The sequence below is a fragment of the Erinaceus europaeus genome, chromosome 17 (assembly GCF_950295315.1).
Source record: "Erinaceus europaeus chromosome 17, mEriEur2.1, whole genome shotgun sequence".
Classification (NCBI taxonomy): Eukaryota; Metazoa; Chordata; class Mammalia; order Eulipotyphla; family Erinaceidae; genus Erinaceus; species Erinaceus europaeus.
In genome coordinates, this window is record NC_080178.1 from 66,213,444 (window position 1) to 66,226,774 (window position 13,331).

Sequence of the window (13,331 nt, forward strand, 5' to 3'; positions counted from 1 at the left end):
TCTTTCCCTCCTCTCTCCATTTCTCTCTGTCCTATCCAACAACGAACAGCATCAACAATGGTAATAATAATAACCACAATGAGGCTACGGCAACAAGGGCAACAAAAAGAGGGAAAAATGGCCTCCAGGAGCTGTGGATTCATGGTGCAGGCACCGAGCCCAGCAATAACCCTGGAAGAAAAAAAAAGAGATAATTTAAAAATAAAAGATATGTATATGTCACATAACATGGGTATGCACACATACCCAATGAATACAGGGAGGGTGAGTCCATGTGGGAGATTAAGTAACGACATCCTGAAAAAAAGATTCTGCTGGACAAATTTGACAGAGACAGTTTAGCAGAACTTCACTGTGAGATGTATGCCAGTTGTCTGCCACTCCATATCCTGTCTTCACTCTCACTACCAATGGTGTAATGAAGTTTATTTCTCAACCCTGAGACTTGAATGAAACTCTGCTTCCTGAAATCTAGACAACCTCAACACACTTTTTCAGTTACATTATTTGTTAGCTACATATTTAAGAATCCATCCTATGTGTTCATTGCACACAGAACTACAGATACTTTATACAGTACTAAACATGCAATGGCAAAGCCAGCAAACAGGACTTCTGATTGTTCAGAAGTAAAGGGCCACTAACCTTGATTATACATGAATGCAAGTAGTTCTCAATTTTAACAACTTACATTCATGAATGTTAATTTATTAAAGTAGATCACTGAAGTGAACAAAGTATTTACCAATGATTAAACATATAGCAACCAACTTGTAGACAAGAAGTAAGTGGAGTTGTTCTGTATTATATAATTATGGATGAGGCCAATTGAGGAGAAAAGGGTAGTATGAATTCTAATATTGGGAACATTTACAGTTGAAATTTTGTTTAAGATAAGTATTGAAATTCAAAGCCAAACAACTGGTAAAAGCTTGAAGCTATATGAAGTATTTTGAGCAAGTGTGTAAAATATGTATTAAATCATTCAATTTGAAGAGAAGTGACAACAGTTATTTCAAGTCCAGGCTGAAGAGAAAGACATGAATAAGAGAACAGAAAATTTTTCCAAATATGTGAGTTTAATATGTAGTGAATTGTAAGTCACTTATTTTTTATTACTTACTCAACTATTTAATTAACATAAAATTATTTCAGTAAGATCCTTCACCCAACACTGTGAAGGCTAAATTAGATAAAGACAACAAATAAATCATCCATCATCTTGGTTAATAATAAAAAAAAAAAAACGATTTTCACAAAGCCATACTTTGAGTTATATTTCTAAGAGGGAAATGAAAAATGAAAAGGGAAGATTAAAGTGATAGAGAGAAGCAGCTCATACTTGATCAGATGAGTAAGTTTCTCTTGCCCTTGAAGATCTTGTGAAGTGCAGACCTTATTTGTTTGTTATTTAAGCTATACACCAAAGGGTTAAGAACTGGGGTCAGAAAGAGAAAGAGATTAGCCATAGTGACATGGAGAAGTGGAGATGTGAATCTACCAAACCTGTGAATTAGAGCCAGCACGATAAGTGGCACATAAAAGATGCAGACAGTGAAAATGTGAGAAACACATGTATTCAGTGCCTTAAGCTGACCATCTTCTGAGGCAATCCCCAGTACTGTCTTCAAAATCAGGATGTATGAAATTACAATGAATACAGAGTCAACCCCAAAGGAGCAAACAACAAGGGATAAGCCATAGATGATGTTGACTCTGACAGGCCCACAGGCCAGCTTCATAACGTCAGGATGGTAGCAGTAGCAATGCGACAGAGTAACACCCTTGCAGAAAGACAATCTCTTGAGCAGGATAGGCAAGGGTGCCATCAAAATCACACTTCTAATGACAGCTGCAACTCCCATCCCAGTAATCCTGGGAGAGGTTAAGACTACTGTGTAGTGCAGTGGGTTGCGGATAGCTACGAATCTGTCAAAGGCCATGGCCAACAGGATAGCTGACTCCATAGAGGAGAAGGTATGAATGAAGAACATCTGTGTTAGGCAAGAATGGAACTCAATCTTCCTGTGATTCAGGAGGAAAACATTGAATACTGTTGGTAGAGTCGATAAAGACAGACCCACATCTGTGGCTGCCAGCATAGAAAGGAAGATATATTGAGGTTCATGGAGGCTGGAAGTGATTCTGATAACAAAGAGGATAGTGCAGTTCCCTAGGAGTGCAATCATATACATGACACAAACTGGAACAGAGATCCATATGTGTACGTCCTCTAGTCCAGGAATGCCTGTTAGAAGAAGTGTGGATGGTTGGAACCAACTACTGTTTAAAAGAGCCATAATGATATTTCTTGGGATCCACCCAGATCAGGTTCAAATGTTCCTACTGAAAGAAAAATAGATGTACATTTTAGGTTTAAAAAACATCACATATTTACTATTTTTTTTTAAAGATTTATTTATTTATTTACTTATTTCCTTTGTTGCCCTTGATGTTTTATTGTTGTAGTTATTATTGTTGTTGTCGTTGTTGGATAAGACAGAGAGAAATGGAGAGAGGAGGGGAAGACAGAGAGGGGGAGAGAAGAGAGACACCTGCAGGCCTGCTTCACCACTTGTGAAGCGACTCACCTGCAGATGGGGAGCCGGGGGCTCAAACCGGGATCCTTATACTGGTCCTTGTGCTTTGTGCCACGTGTGCTTAACATGCTACTCTACCGCCCAACTCCCTACATAATTATTATTCTATAGTTATGAAGGTGAGCATGTAAGATTGGTCACAAAGATTAAGTCAAGTTTTCTAATAAATTTGTCTTCTTACTGGAAGTTCTAGGGGAGGCTATATCTCTCCCTCTTTCTCCATATTCTCAAGATTGCTCTTATTTATTGAAGTATGTCCCTTGTTCTATCTTCAAAGCCAGTAAAAACCAATGGCATGTTTTGAACATATATCACTGACTTTCCTCATCTCTGCCTTATACTGTGCTTCTGATTACACTAGATCCACTCACATAATCTAGAACTATTACCCCACCTCAAAATCCTTAATTAAATTGCATCTTTCTGAAAAAAATGTAAAAATATGAAATCATCGGGGTGCCTGAGGATGATGAGAGAGGACCACAGAGCATATTCAAAGAAATGATTGCAGGAAAGTTTTTAGACCTGAGCAATGGTCAAAATCTAGATGTAGAAGGAAGTGAATAGAAGCCAAAATCCCATCAGTCAATGTCAAGACACATTAACAGTAACACTTTCTAAAAGTAAGGACAAGGAAGACATACTGCAGGCTACAAGGGAAAGGAAGAGGCTGCCGTATAGGGACAAAGTGGGGCATATTCAGTTGGTTATTTTAAATATCTTGTCTGTGAAAATATCTCGCCAGAATGATATTTTCAGAGACAAGGGATCTAATATAACCAACTAAATAAGCCCAAGTTTGAAGGGGTCAGATGCAGGAGTACCTGGCTGAGCACACATGCTACAGGTAAACTTAAGCCCCTGACACCCCCCCCCCGCAGGCGGACAGCTTCATGAACAGTGAAGCAGTGCTGCAGGTGTGTGTCTTTCTGTCTTTCTCTCTATAGCCTATATCCTCTTTCCTTTCTCTAGTTTTCTGTCTCTACCCCCCAAAAAAATAAATGAACAATATGCCCCACTTTGAAATTATTTTCAAATGCCTGTGAAAACACCAACATTATTCAATTATGCAGTTATTCGTTATGCAGTCCAAAACAAATCATCACTCTTTCAATTTCATAATATGAATGCCCTCTTTGAACTTCATAACACTCTTTGTGGTTCTTCAATTAGATTTCTGAATACCTACCTATTTCACTGTTCACTTCTGTCCTCTTTTTGAGGATACCAAATTCCCAGAATTTGTTCTCTACCCACAGAAAACTTCTGTGAAACAACTCCTAACCTTGGTGCCATCTCTCTTTTCTTTTAAAGAAAATAAATTGCTAGGTTATTTTCTGAACTGTCCATTCCTCTCACCATAAAATAGCCATCCTGTGAATGAATTCGGGGAGCTCAGGAGCAGAATTTTTCTCTTTCAGTCTCACTTCCTCAGCATAGACAAAGAACATATGGCTCCTTATGAGGTCAGAGAAACCTCTGACAGAAATATATGCCTTCTAGCAGAATTATTTATTGAAAAAAAAATAGTGTATCTTAGATGAAAGCTCCAGAGGGGTTTTGTCAACATATTCCCCTGAGATAGTGATTTACATGAAACATGAAATATACAAAAATAGACCAACACGGAGTCAGGCATTAGCACAGCGGATTAAGCGCAGGAGGACCAGCCTAAGGCCTCTGGAGCCCTCAGCTCTCCACCTGCAGTGGGGGTCGCTTCACAAGCTGTGAAGCAGGTCTACAGGTGTCTCTCTTTCTCTCCCCCCTCTGTCTTCCCGTCTTCTCTCCATTTCTTTCTGTCCTATTTAACAATGATGTCATCAGTAACAATAACAGTAATAACTACAACAATAAAACAACAAGGGCAACAAAAGGGAATAAATAAATAGTAAATATTTTAAAAAACAGACCAAGGGAATGTGGCCATGCAAAGTTTAATTTTCTGGACATTCCAGATATTTATAATATATAATACATCCAAACATAATCAGTGATTTTAGAAATATATACAAGTATATATTATTATGCAACTGATGAGTTCCTTGATTGAAGTGAGCTTTCCTGACAAGTGACCATTAAGTATACAGAATTTACTAGGATGATGGTTAAGCTGAATCATGCAACATAATTCTCTACTTTCCTTCTGATAAACTGAATTTTGAAACTGAAGTTGTAAGATGTTTCTTGTTAGTAACGTCGTAAGAAATCATCACGATTATTTTGTTCTGTAACATTACAGTGCTGCCATTTTGTTTGAGAGAGAGAGAAACATATAGCATACTAAGTAAGTGTGGCCTCATTAAAATGTTTAATTTTCTCTCAATTCCATTCCTTTAAAGCGGTTGCATGCCATCTTTTTTTTGCTCTACTTGACTAGGGGGATGGGGTTGATGGTTTACAGTAGAGTTGTTCGAACATAGCTACAACTCTTCATCTCCCTATGATAGTTCTCTAGGTGTCTGCAAGACGCTGTCCCCCTACTACCCAGGTCCCCCTCCCCCATCACACAGCAGAGCCCCAACTTACCCTTTTCTCTCCTTTCCCAGAGTCATTGGCTTTGGCGCAATATGGCGTAGTCAGTTCAAGTTTCACCTTGTGTTTCCCCTTACTGACTTTTTTTTTTTTTACTTTTTATCCCTCCTGTGAATGAGATCATGTGATGTTGATCCTTCTCTCCTTATGGTTGTAATATTTTATTCCATTTCATTTCAAAACTGCTAACTTACACTGTCTGTAGAAAACTTTTACTTTTATAATGCAATTGATTTGTATATGATTACAAGGTGATTTTTTAAAAATATCATATGTTCTTAGCAACACAATTTGTAATAACCAAAACCTGGAAGCAACCCAAGTTTCCAACAACAGATGAGTGGCTGAGCAAGTTGTGGTTTATATACACAATGGAATACTCCTCAGCTATAAAAAATGGTGACTTTACCATTTTCAGCCGATCTTGAATGGACCTTGAAAAATTCATGTTAAGTGAAAGAAGTCAGAAACAGAAGGATGAATATGGGATGATCTCACTCTCAGGCAGAAGTTGAAAAAAAAGATCAGAAGAGAAAACACAAGTAGAACCTGAACTGGAATTGGTGTATTGCACCAAAGTAAAAGACTGGGATGGGTGGGTGGGGAGGAGAATACAGATCCAAAAAGGATGACAGAGGGAGGACCTTGTGGGGATTGTATTGCTAGATGGAAAACTGAGAAATGTTATGCATGTACAGACTATTGTATTTACTGTTGAATGTAAAACATTAATTCCCCAATACAGAAATTAAAAAAAAAATAGCTGTGTGTCGCAGAGTATACTCGCGTACTGTTAAATTTTATAAAGTAGAATTCCTGGCTGATTGAGTTACAAATATATACATACATTTAATATTTTATTTATTTCATTTTAATGAGAGAGAGACAGATGGGAAGATACACTGAGACAGAGAAAGAGTGAGAGACCAGAACACTGCTTATCTTTGGTTTATATTGGTGCTGGGGATGGAACCTGGCACCTCAGAGCCTCAGGCAGGAAAGTCTTTTGCATCACCTTTATGCTCTCTCCCATGTCCAACTCAGTTACTTTTTTTAAAATTTTTTTATTGAATTTATGAAAATGGCTACAAAGATCTCAGTGTAATTTCTGGTAGGAAAAACAAAAACAGATTTCTTTAGTATACTTGAATTTGGAAGCACAAATCTAAAGACAGTTGTATTGCAAACAAAGGGAGAGACAAGTGCCTTAATTCCAAGGTGAGTGACAATGCCTCAGGGCAAAACCAACCAGGAAATGGCTTTATAGACTTTGAGAGTTTGTCAACCAGAGCAAACAGCCTGTACTGGATGGGGACAGGGAAGAGGAGGGGGGTGGGGAATGTGACTCTGTGAGGGGTTGAAAAATCATTCAAAAATAGTTCTTGTCAGCCAGTGGACTCTACAAGGAGGAACTTTATTAACGTTAATGAGTCACAGGAAGAGCTTGTGCTTTTTAAGAATTCTGGGCCCAGAACAAAGGGAAGGTACAACTCATATAGGAGGCTGTAAGGCTGAGAGCAGAAAGCCTCATCATAGAAGCAGAAGCCACAGATTAAGGGTGTGGGTCTTGGAGCCATTGCCCAGGGTGTGGTTGTCTTAGTTACTATTATCTTTTCCTGCACAGCTGTGTCTGGGGGAAGTTTAGCTTCAGATATTAGAAGTTTTATGACCTGTTAGGACAGGAAAAGCCACTCAGGGGTTGGGGGACCTTTCTCAAAGCTTCCTATTATCTGGGGCTTCTCTCCTTCCTACAGTTTGATTAGTTAATTCTTCACCCTAGCATTTTCTTTCTTTTTTTTCTTTTCCACTTCAGACCTAGTTATTAAAAATATACACTGTTTTACTATATAGTTTGAGATCTGGAAGCATGATGCCTCCTGTCTTGTTCTTTTTTTTTTTTTCCAATCAAGATGGACAATTCTATGTATTTTCTAATTCCAGATAAACGTTTGTAGTTTTGCTGTTCTATTCTCTTAAAGAAATTTGGTCCAAAAGATTGGAATAGTGCAGATAAAGTGTTGGGGGGGTATTCCCTGCATGCTCTTGTGTACTTCTGCTTTCAGGTATATATTTTTATCCTAGTTTATGGGCACGTGTGAACCTATGCTCTCTCTCAGGGGACCTAGACCATATCTAGGTTTGGGGACTTTACTGGGTTCCGGATGCCAGCAAGATGCTGACCAGACTTCCCTGGACAGACAACCCCATCAATGTGTATTGGAGCTCTTCCTCAGAGCCCCACCCTACTAGGGAAAGAGGAGAGGCAGACTGGGAGTATGGATCAACCAGTCAACACCCATGTTCAGTGGGGAAGCAATTACAGAAGCCAGACCTTCCACCCTCTGCAACCCACAACGACCCTGGATTCATACTCCCAGAGAGATAGAGAATGGGAAGGCTATCAGGGGAGGGAGTGGGATATGGAGATTGGGTTATGGGAATTGTGCAGAATTGTACCCCTCTTATTCTATGGTTTTGTTAATGTCTCCTTTCTTAAATAAAATAAAATAAATAAATAAATAAATAAATAAATAAGAAATTTGGTGAGACCTTGATGGGGATTGAATTAAGTTTATATATGGCTCTGGGAAGAACAGTCATTTTTTTATGATATTAATTCACAAGATCCATGAGCGTGAGGACATATTCCATTTCTTTGTATGGTTTCTTATGTCCTTGAATAGTAAATCATACTTTTTCTAGCAATTATAATAACATTTATTTAATAAACAAACTAAAGTATTCATCCATTTCCCTCACTCTGGTATAGTTTTATTTTTAATAGTTATTTAATATTGATTTACAAAAATTTCAAATAACAAGGGAATAATTCCACACTGTTTCCACCACCAGAGTTCTGTGTCCCCATTACCTCTATTAAAGACTGTACTGTTTCTCCCAAGGTACCAGATATGGGTTGACTATTATTTCTATGTCCATATTTATACATTCTTGCTCATTTTTACTATGGTATATCCTTTTCTTCCTTTCAGATTCAGGGATACTACTATTCAGGATGCTATTGCTGTATGTCCTTCCTTTTTTCCTCTTCTCTCTCAGAGTCCTGATGGAATTGGATTTCAAAGCCCTCTGGTCATCTTCTCCTAACATTTATCCCCCTCTGGGAGTATGAATGAAAATCCTTTATGGAGTGCAGAAGGTGAGAGTTCTGGCTTCCGTAATTGTTTCTTTTCTGGACATGGATATTGGCAGGTTTATCTATACCCTTAGCCTGTTTCTATCTTTCCCTAGAAGGGTAGGGCTCTGGAGAGGTAAGGTCATCTGCCCAGAGATATCAGCATGGACTCATAGTGGCATCTGCAACTTGGTGGCTAAAAGATGGTAAGATATAAAGAAGGACAAAATATTTATTAAATAGAAACCAAAAAGTAGGAATAGAGCAGACAAGAATAGGATAGAGAAAAGCTAGAAAATCTATTTTAGGTGTGTTCCTAGGGGCCCATGCCATTAGTAGCTTTTGCTTGAGCTTGATAACTAATATGGTGCTGCACTAAAAATATTATATGAGAAGATGTAGTCAGAGTTGAGATTAGGGCTAGAAAGCTTTGTTTTAGGTGGGAATGTTTAACAAACATTGCTACCACATCTAGTCTGTTCCTCTTCTTTTTTTTTGCTTTGCTTCTATTTTCTTTTTTACCTCCCCCTTTTTTGTTTGCTGAGGGGGGCATTAATGGTTTACAGTAAATGCAGTTTTTGACACATGTGTAAAATTTCTCAGTTTTCTGCAAAACACTCTCAACTTCAGCTTAGGTCTTCCTCTACCATGGTGCGCCAGCACCTGGACACCCCTCACCCCTGCCCATAAGTCCTTTCCTTTGATGCAATACACACACAAAAAAAATCTAGTCTAAGTTCTGCTTTTTGTTTCCCCTTTCTGTTTTTATTTCTCAATTTCTGTGCATGAGTGAGGTCATCACGTGAAGATCTTTTTCTGGGTTATTTCACTTAACATGATTCCTTCAAGGGCTGGGTGGTGGCTCACCTAGTTGAGCCCATGTTATAATGTGTGAGAAGCCCCCATATAAGGTATGAGCCCCCATTCCCCACCTTCAGGGGGAAAGTTTTACAAATGGTGAAGCAGTGTTGCAGGTTTCTCTTTGTCTCTTTCCCTCTCTAGCACCCCCTTCCTTCTCAATTTCTGACTATCCCTACCCAATAAATAAATAAAGATAATAATAATAATAATAAACGCAATTCCTTCAAGCTTGGATCAAGTTGAGGATATATATATATATATATATATATATATATATATATCACAATTTTCTTAGCCACTTATCTATTGTTTGACACCGAGGTTGCTTCTAGGTTTTGGCTATTACATGTTGTGCTGCTATGAACATAGGTATGCACAGATCTTTTTGAATGAGCATGTTTGATCCCTTAGGATATATCCCCAGGAGAGGAATTACCGGGTTATAGAGTAGATCTATTTCTGGCCTTCTGAGAGTTCTCTGAAGAGGTTGGACCAATTTATACTCCCAATTTTCCTGGGACTTTGGTCTCTTTGGAACAGAGAAAGTTATAAAGCCAGAATGTAAGTCAGAGTTGGGGCACAGACCAAGAAGAGACAAGTATAATTACTAGGCCTCTGTGAGTCTACATTCATGGAATAGAGAAGGTAACAAGTACCTGGTATTCCGCATTAGACGGTAATTTACTGTTGGGCTTAGAAGTTCTAGGTTTTAGGTCAGATACAATCCTGGCACAGAGAAAAGTAACTCGGACTTTTTTTTTTTAATTCTATATATGCCAGTGTTAAAGCATCTGCCGAGTGCCACGACTTAAACAGAACCAAGTCAAGGGTAGAAGTATGTACCCTGCCTGCCTATGAAATTACGTAGCTGCCTAATTTATCTTAAGACTTGTCTGTCTGGTCAGATCATGCTTTTTCTGAGTCAATAAAGTATTTATAAAAGGGGGGCTTATCACCCTCAAGATAGTCAGTCTCTATGATGAGAAATCAATTCAGAATGTGAAAGTTAGGATGGTCTAAAGTGAGACTCCATGGGGGAAACAAAAGCTTCTGTAATGTTGTTGCCCAGTGATACAGTTGGTCCCTTATTCTATAAAGGGTAAGACTGCACTGGAAAAGTTTCAGTCTGTTTCACAGGCTTCTGTGTGGTTTTCATTATACTTAACATTCTGGTGTGAAAAATCTATTAGTAGAATCTTTGGGCAGAAGAACTTTGACTTATTTTTCTAAAACATAAAAGGAAGTAAAACCTAAGAGCTAAGTGCAGTGAGTATGGAAGACACTGTCACAAAAAAAAAAAAGAGCTAGAATATCAGAAGTATTTTCAGGGGAGGGTAAAGGGGATGTTTATTTATCTGGAGAAGATATCTATTTATTTGGGAAACTTTCACAAGTACAATGAACTGTACTATTAAGAGTCTATTTTGTTTAATTTGGAGGGATATATGTTTATTTGGGACAGGATAGAGCTGTAATGAATATAGACATGATAACATTTTATGAAAATGAGAGTCTGACAGAATGGGAAAAAGAAATGAGTGCTTGGGAAAAGGGGGGATAAAACTTAAAATAGAACATTTAGTAAAAGTTTGTTCTTGGTAAAGGACAAATTCACCCCCCTTGTTGGACAAGAGGCAGCTCCTGAAGCTTAACACCTGCAAGTAGGGGCCAGGAACCTGGGTCCTTGTGTGGTCTACCAGGTGAGCCACCAGACAACCCTTCTCCTAAAGTCATTTTGACAAAAATCTAATGACAGTTTTATGCATCTCTGAACCAATCCCTTTATTTAAAAATAATGATTACTTTTGTACCATGCAGGTAACTGGAAATCTCCCTACATTCACATCCTATTCTTATGTAAAGGTGTTCATTTGTGTCTTTCAAGAACTTCACAAGGGTTATGATCCTTGAAATATTTATAGTTCACATTTGTGTTATTCTTTATTATAGTATTCTATGTAGATAGAATTTAAATGTGAATAATTTATAATAACTCATTATTGTAATTTATCATCTGTAACTGCATTTTTTCTTCTCTAACAATGATATTCAAATTTGAGCAGAGAAGAGGGCAGGAAAAGGCAACAGTTTGAACACAAGTTGGAAAGACTAGATGAGAAGGGAAAAAGCAGTATAAGGAAAAACATGAAGGGAGGAATACTGTGCAGGAGAGGAGAGGGCACTTTTGACATAATTATATCATGAGTACTCGATTTACAAAGCATTTGTTTAACTGAGGTATATGCATATTAGAAACATGCAAACAGAGGAAATGATCCCATGATACACAATATTAAGTTAACATTTTACTGTGTAAATAAGTGTCCATCAAGACTTCTATTTGCCTTTTCTCCAGATAATTTCATTTGATTGTCACTGATTTTTTTTTTTTATGGTCTCAGGCTTCAACAAAGTTCATACCAGTAGTCTGATTTATTTATGGAGTTTGAGGAAAAAGTGAGATTAATCACCAGAAATTACATTTTCACACAAGAAAGAGACAACACTTATGAGTGTACAAATAATTTAATATATAATTCTTAGTAAAAAAAAAATTGAGATGTGATAACCATAGTGCCTGTACAAGCATATGAACCCTTTAAATGTCCGTTATGATTATTACAATTAACATTACCAGTGATGTTATCAGAATAAGCCACGACAATTGTCTTGTTAATGAAACCGATACCATTTATCATGTCTGAATCACTAATGATTACCAGTATCCTCTTGAAATATTGCTAAGTTTTACATGTAAACTAATTAAAAACAAACATCTACTCTTTCTTTCTCTTTCTTTCTTTTTTATTTCTTTCTCCATCTGTATTACCTTTCTAAAATTCTAGGGCCCAGTCTTGGAGGACAAAGCAAAATATGACAGCCTACTCAAACCACACTAACCTTAGAGACATCTGGTACACAATGATTGGGATACCAGGCCTTGAAAATGCACACACGTGGATTTCCATCCCCATCTGTTCCATGTATATAGTTGGTGTTGTAGGCAATAGTCTCTTAGTATACCTGGTCTTCACTGAGCGAAGTCTTCATGAACCTATGTACCTTTTCCTCTCCATGCTGGCATTGGCAGATATCTCTCTCTCCACAGTCACCACACCTAAGATGCTAGCGATCTTCTGGTTCCAAGAAGGGGTTATTTCTTTTGGTAGCTGTGTATCTCAGATGTTTTTTCTCCACTTCATCTTTGTAGCAGAGTCTGCCATATTACTGGCTATGGCATTTGACCGCTATGTAGCCATCTGCTACCCACTCAGGTATACTACCATTCTAACTCCTTCAGTCATTGGAAAAATGGGTATTGCAGCAGTGACTAGAAGTTTCTTCATCTGCTTCCCCTTGATTTTTCTGGTTTATCGTCTTACCTACTGTGGAAAGAACATTATTCGTCATTCATACTGTGAGCATATGGGCATTGCCAGACTAGCCTGTGATAGCATCAAAGTCAACATCTACTATGGAGTGATTGCAGCCCTGTTGTCCACATGCTTGGATGTGCTAACTATTATCATATCCTATGGCCTTATACTCTATACTGTGTTTAGAATTCCTTCCAGAGATGCTCGGCTCAAAGCTCTGGGAACTTGTGGCTCCCATGTCTGTGTCATACTACTGTTCTATACTCCCGCCTTTTTTTCATTCTTTGCTCACCGATTTGGAGGTCACAGCATACCACTACATGTACACATCCTCCTCGCTAATCTGTATGTGGTAGTACCACCCTGTCTCAATCCCATTATTTATGGAGTTAAAACTAAACAAATCCAGGATAAAGTTATCCAGGTCTTTTCTTTGAACAAGAGATTTTGCTGATGTGTGCTAAACAGCTTGAGTCTTCATTTTTCCTTTGTTATGTCACTAGTTGAATCATATCCAGAATTATATTGGCCATAATATATCGTACTGGCATTATCAGATGACAGTAGTACATTTTGTACAAATAAAAACATGTTGAAGTTGTACTCTTTTTACTGATCTTATTCAGGACAATATCAGAATTAATATGCCATAGATTCTACATGATATTAAGTTCCACTAGAATAGACTTAAAACATACTAGTTTAATAACTAAGTTTAATTTTATACTGAAATAGAAATCAACATACTAAAAAACCCAGTCCACTATGTACAGTAAAGCAACAAGTCAAACTAATAAGCCTTCAACTATTTTTCTATAGCATTAT

The 13,331-nt window shown here is 37.8% G+C and overlaps 1 protein-coding gene and 1 pseudogene across 1 annotated transcript; one reads left to right on the plus strand and one right to left on the minus strand.

The window, feature by feature from the left end:
* Positions 1–1,444: 1,444 nt before the first annotated feature.
* Positions 1,445–2,300, minus strand: LOC103122860 (olfactory receptor 51A4-like; annotated as a pseudogene).
* Positions 2,301–12,003: 9,703 nt separating this feature from the next.
* Positions 12,004–12,960, plus strand: LOC103122861 (olfactory receptor 52Z1P-like). Its single transcript, XM_007533481.2, has one exon. It carries the CDS (start codon positions 12,004–12,006, stop codon positions 12,958–12,960), a length of 957 nt encoding a protein of 318 aa, XP_007533543.1.
* Positions 12,961–13,331: the final 371 nt, after the last annotated feature.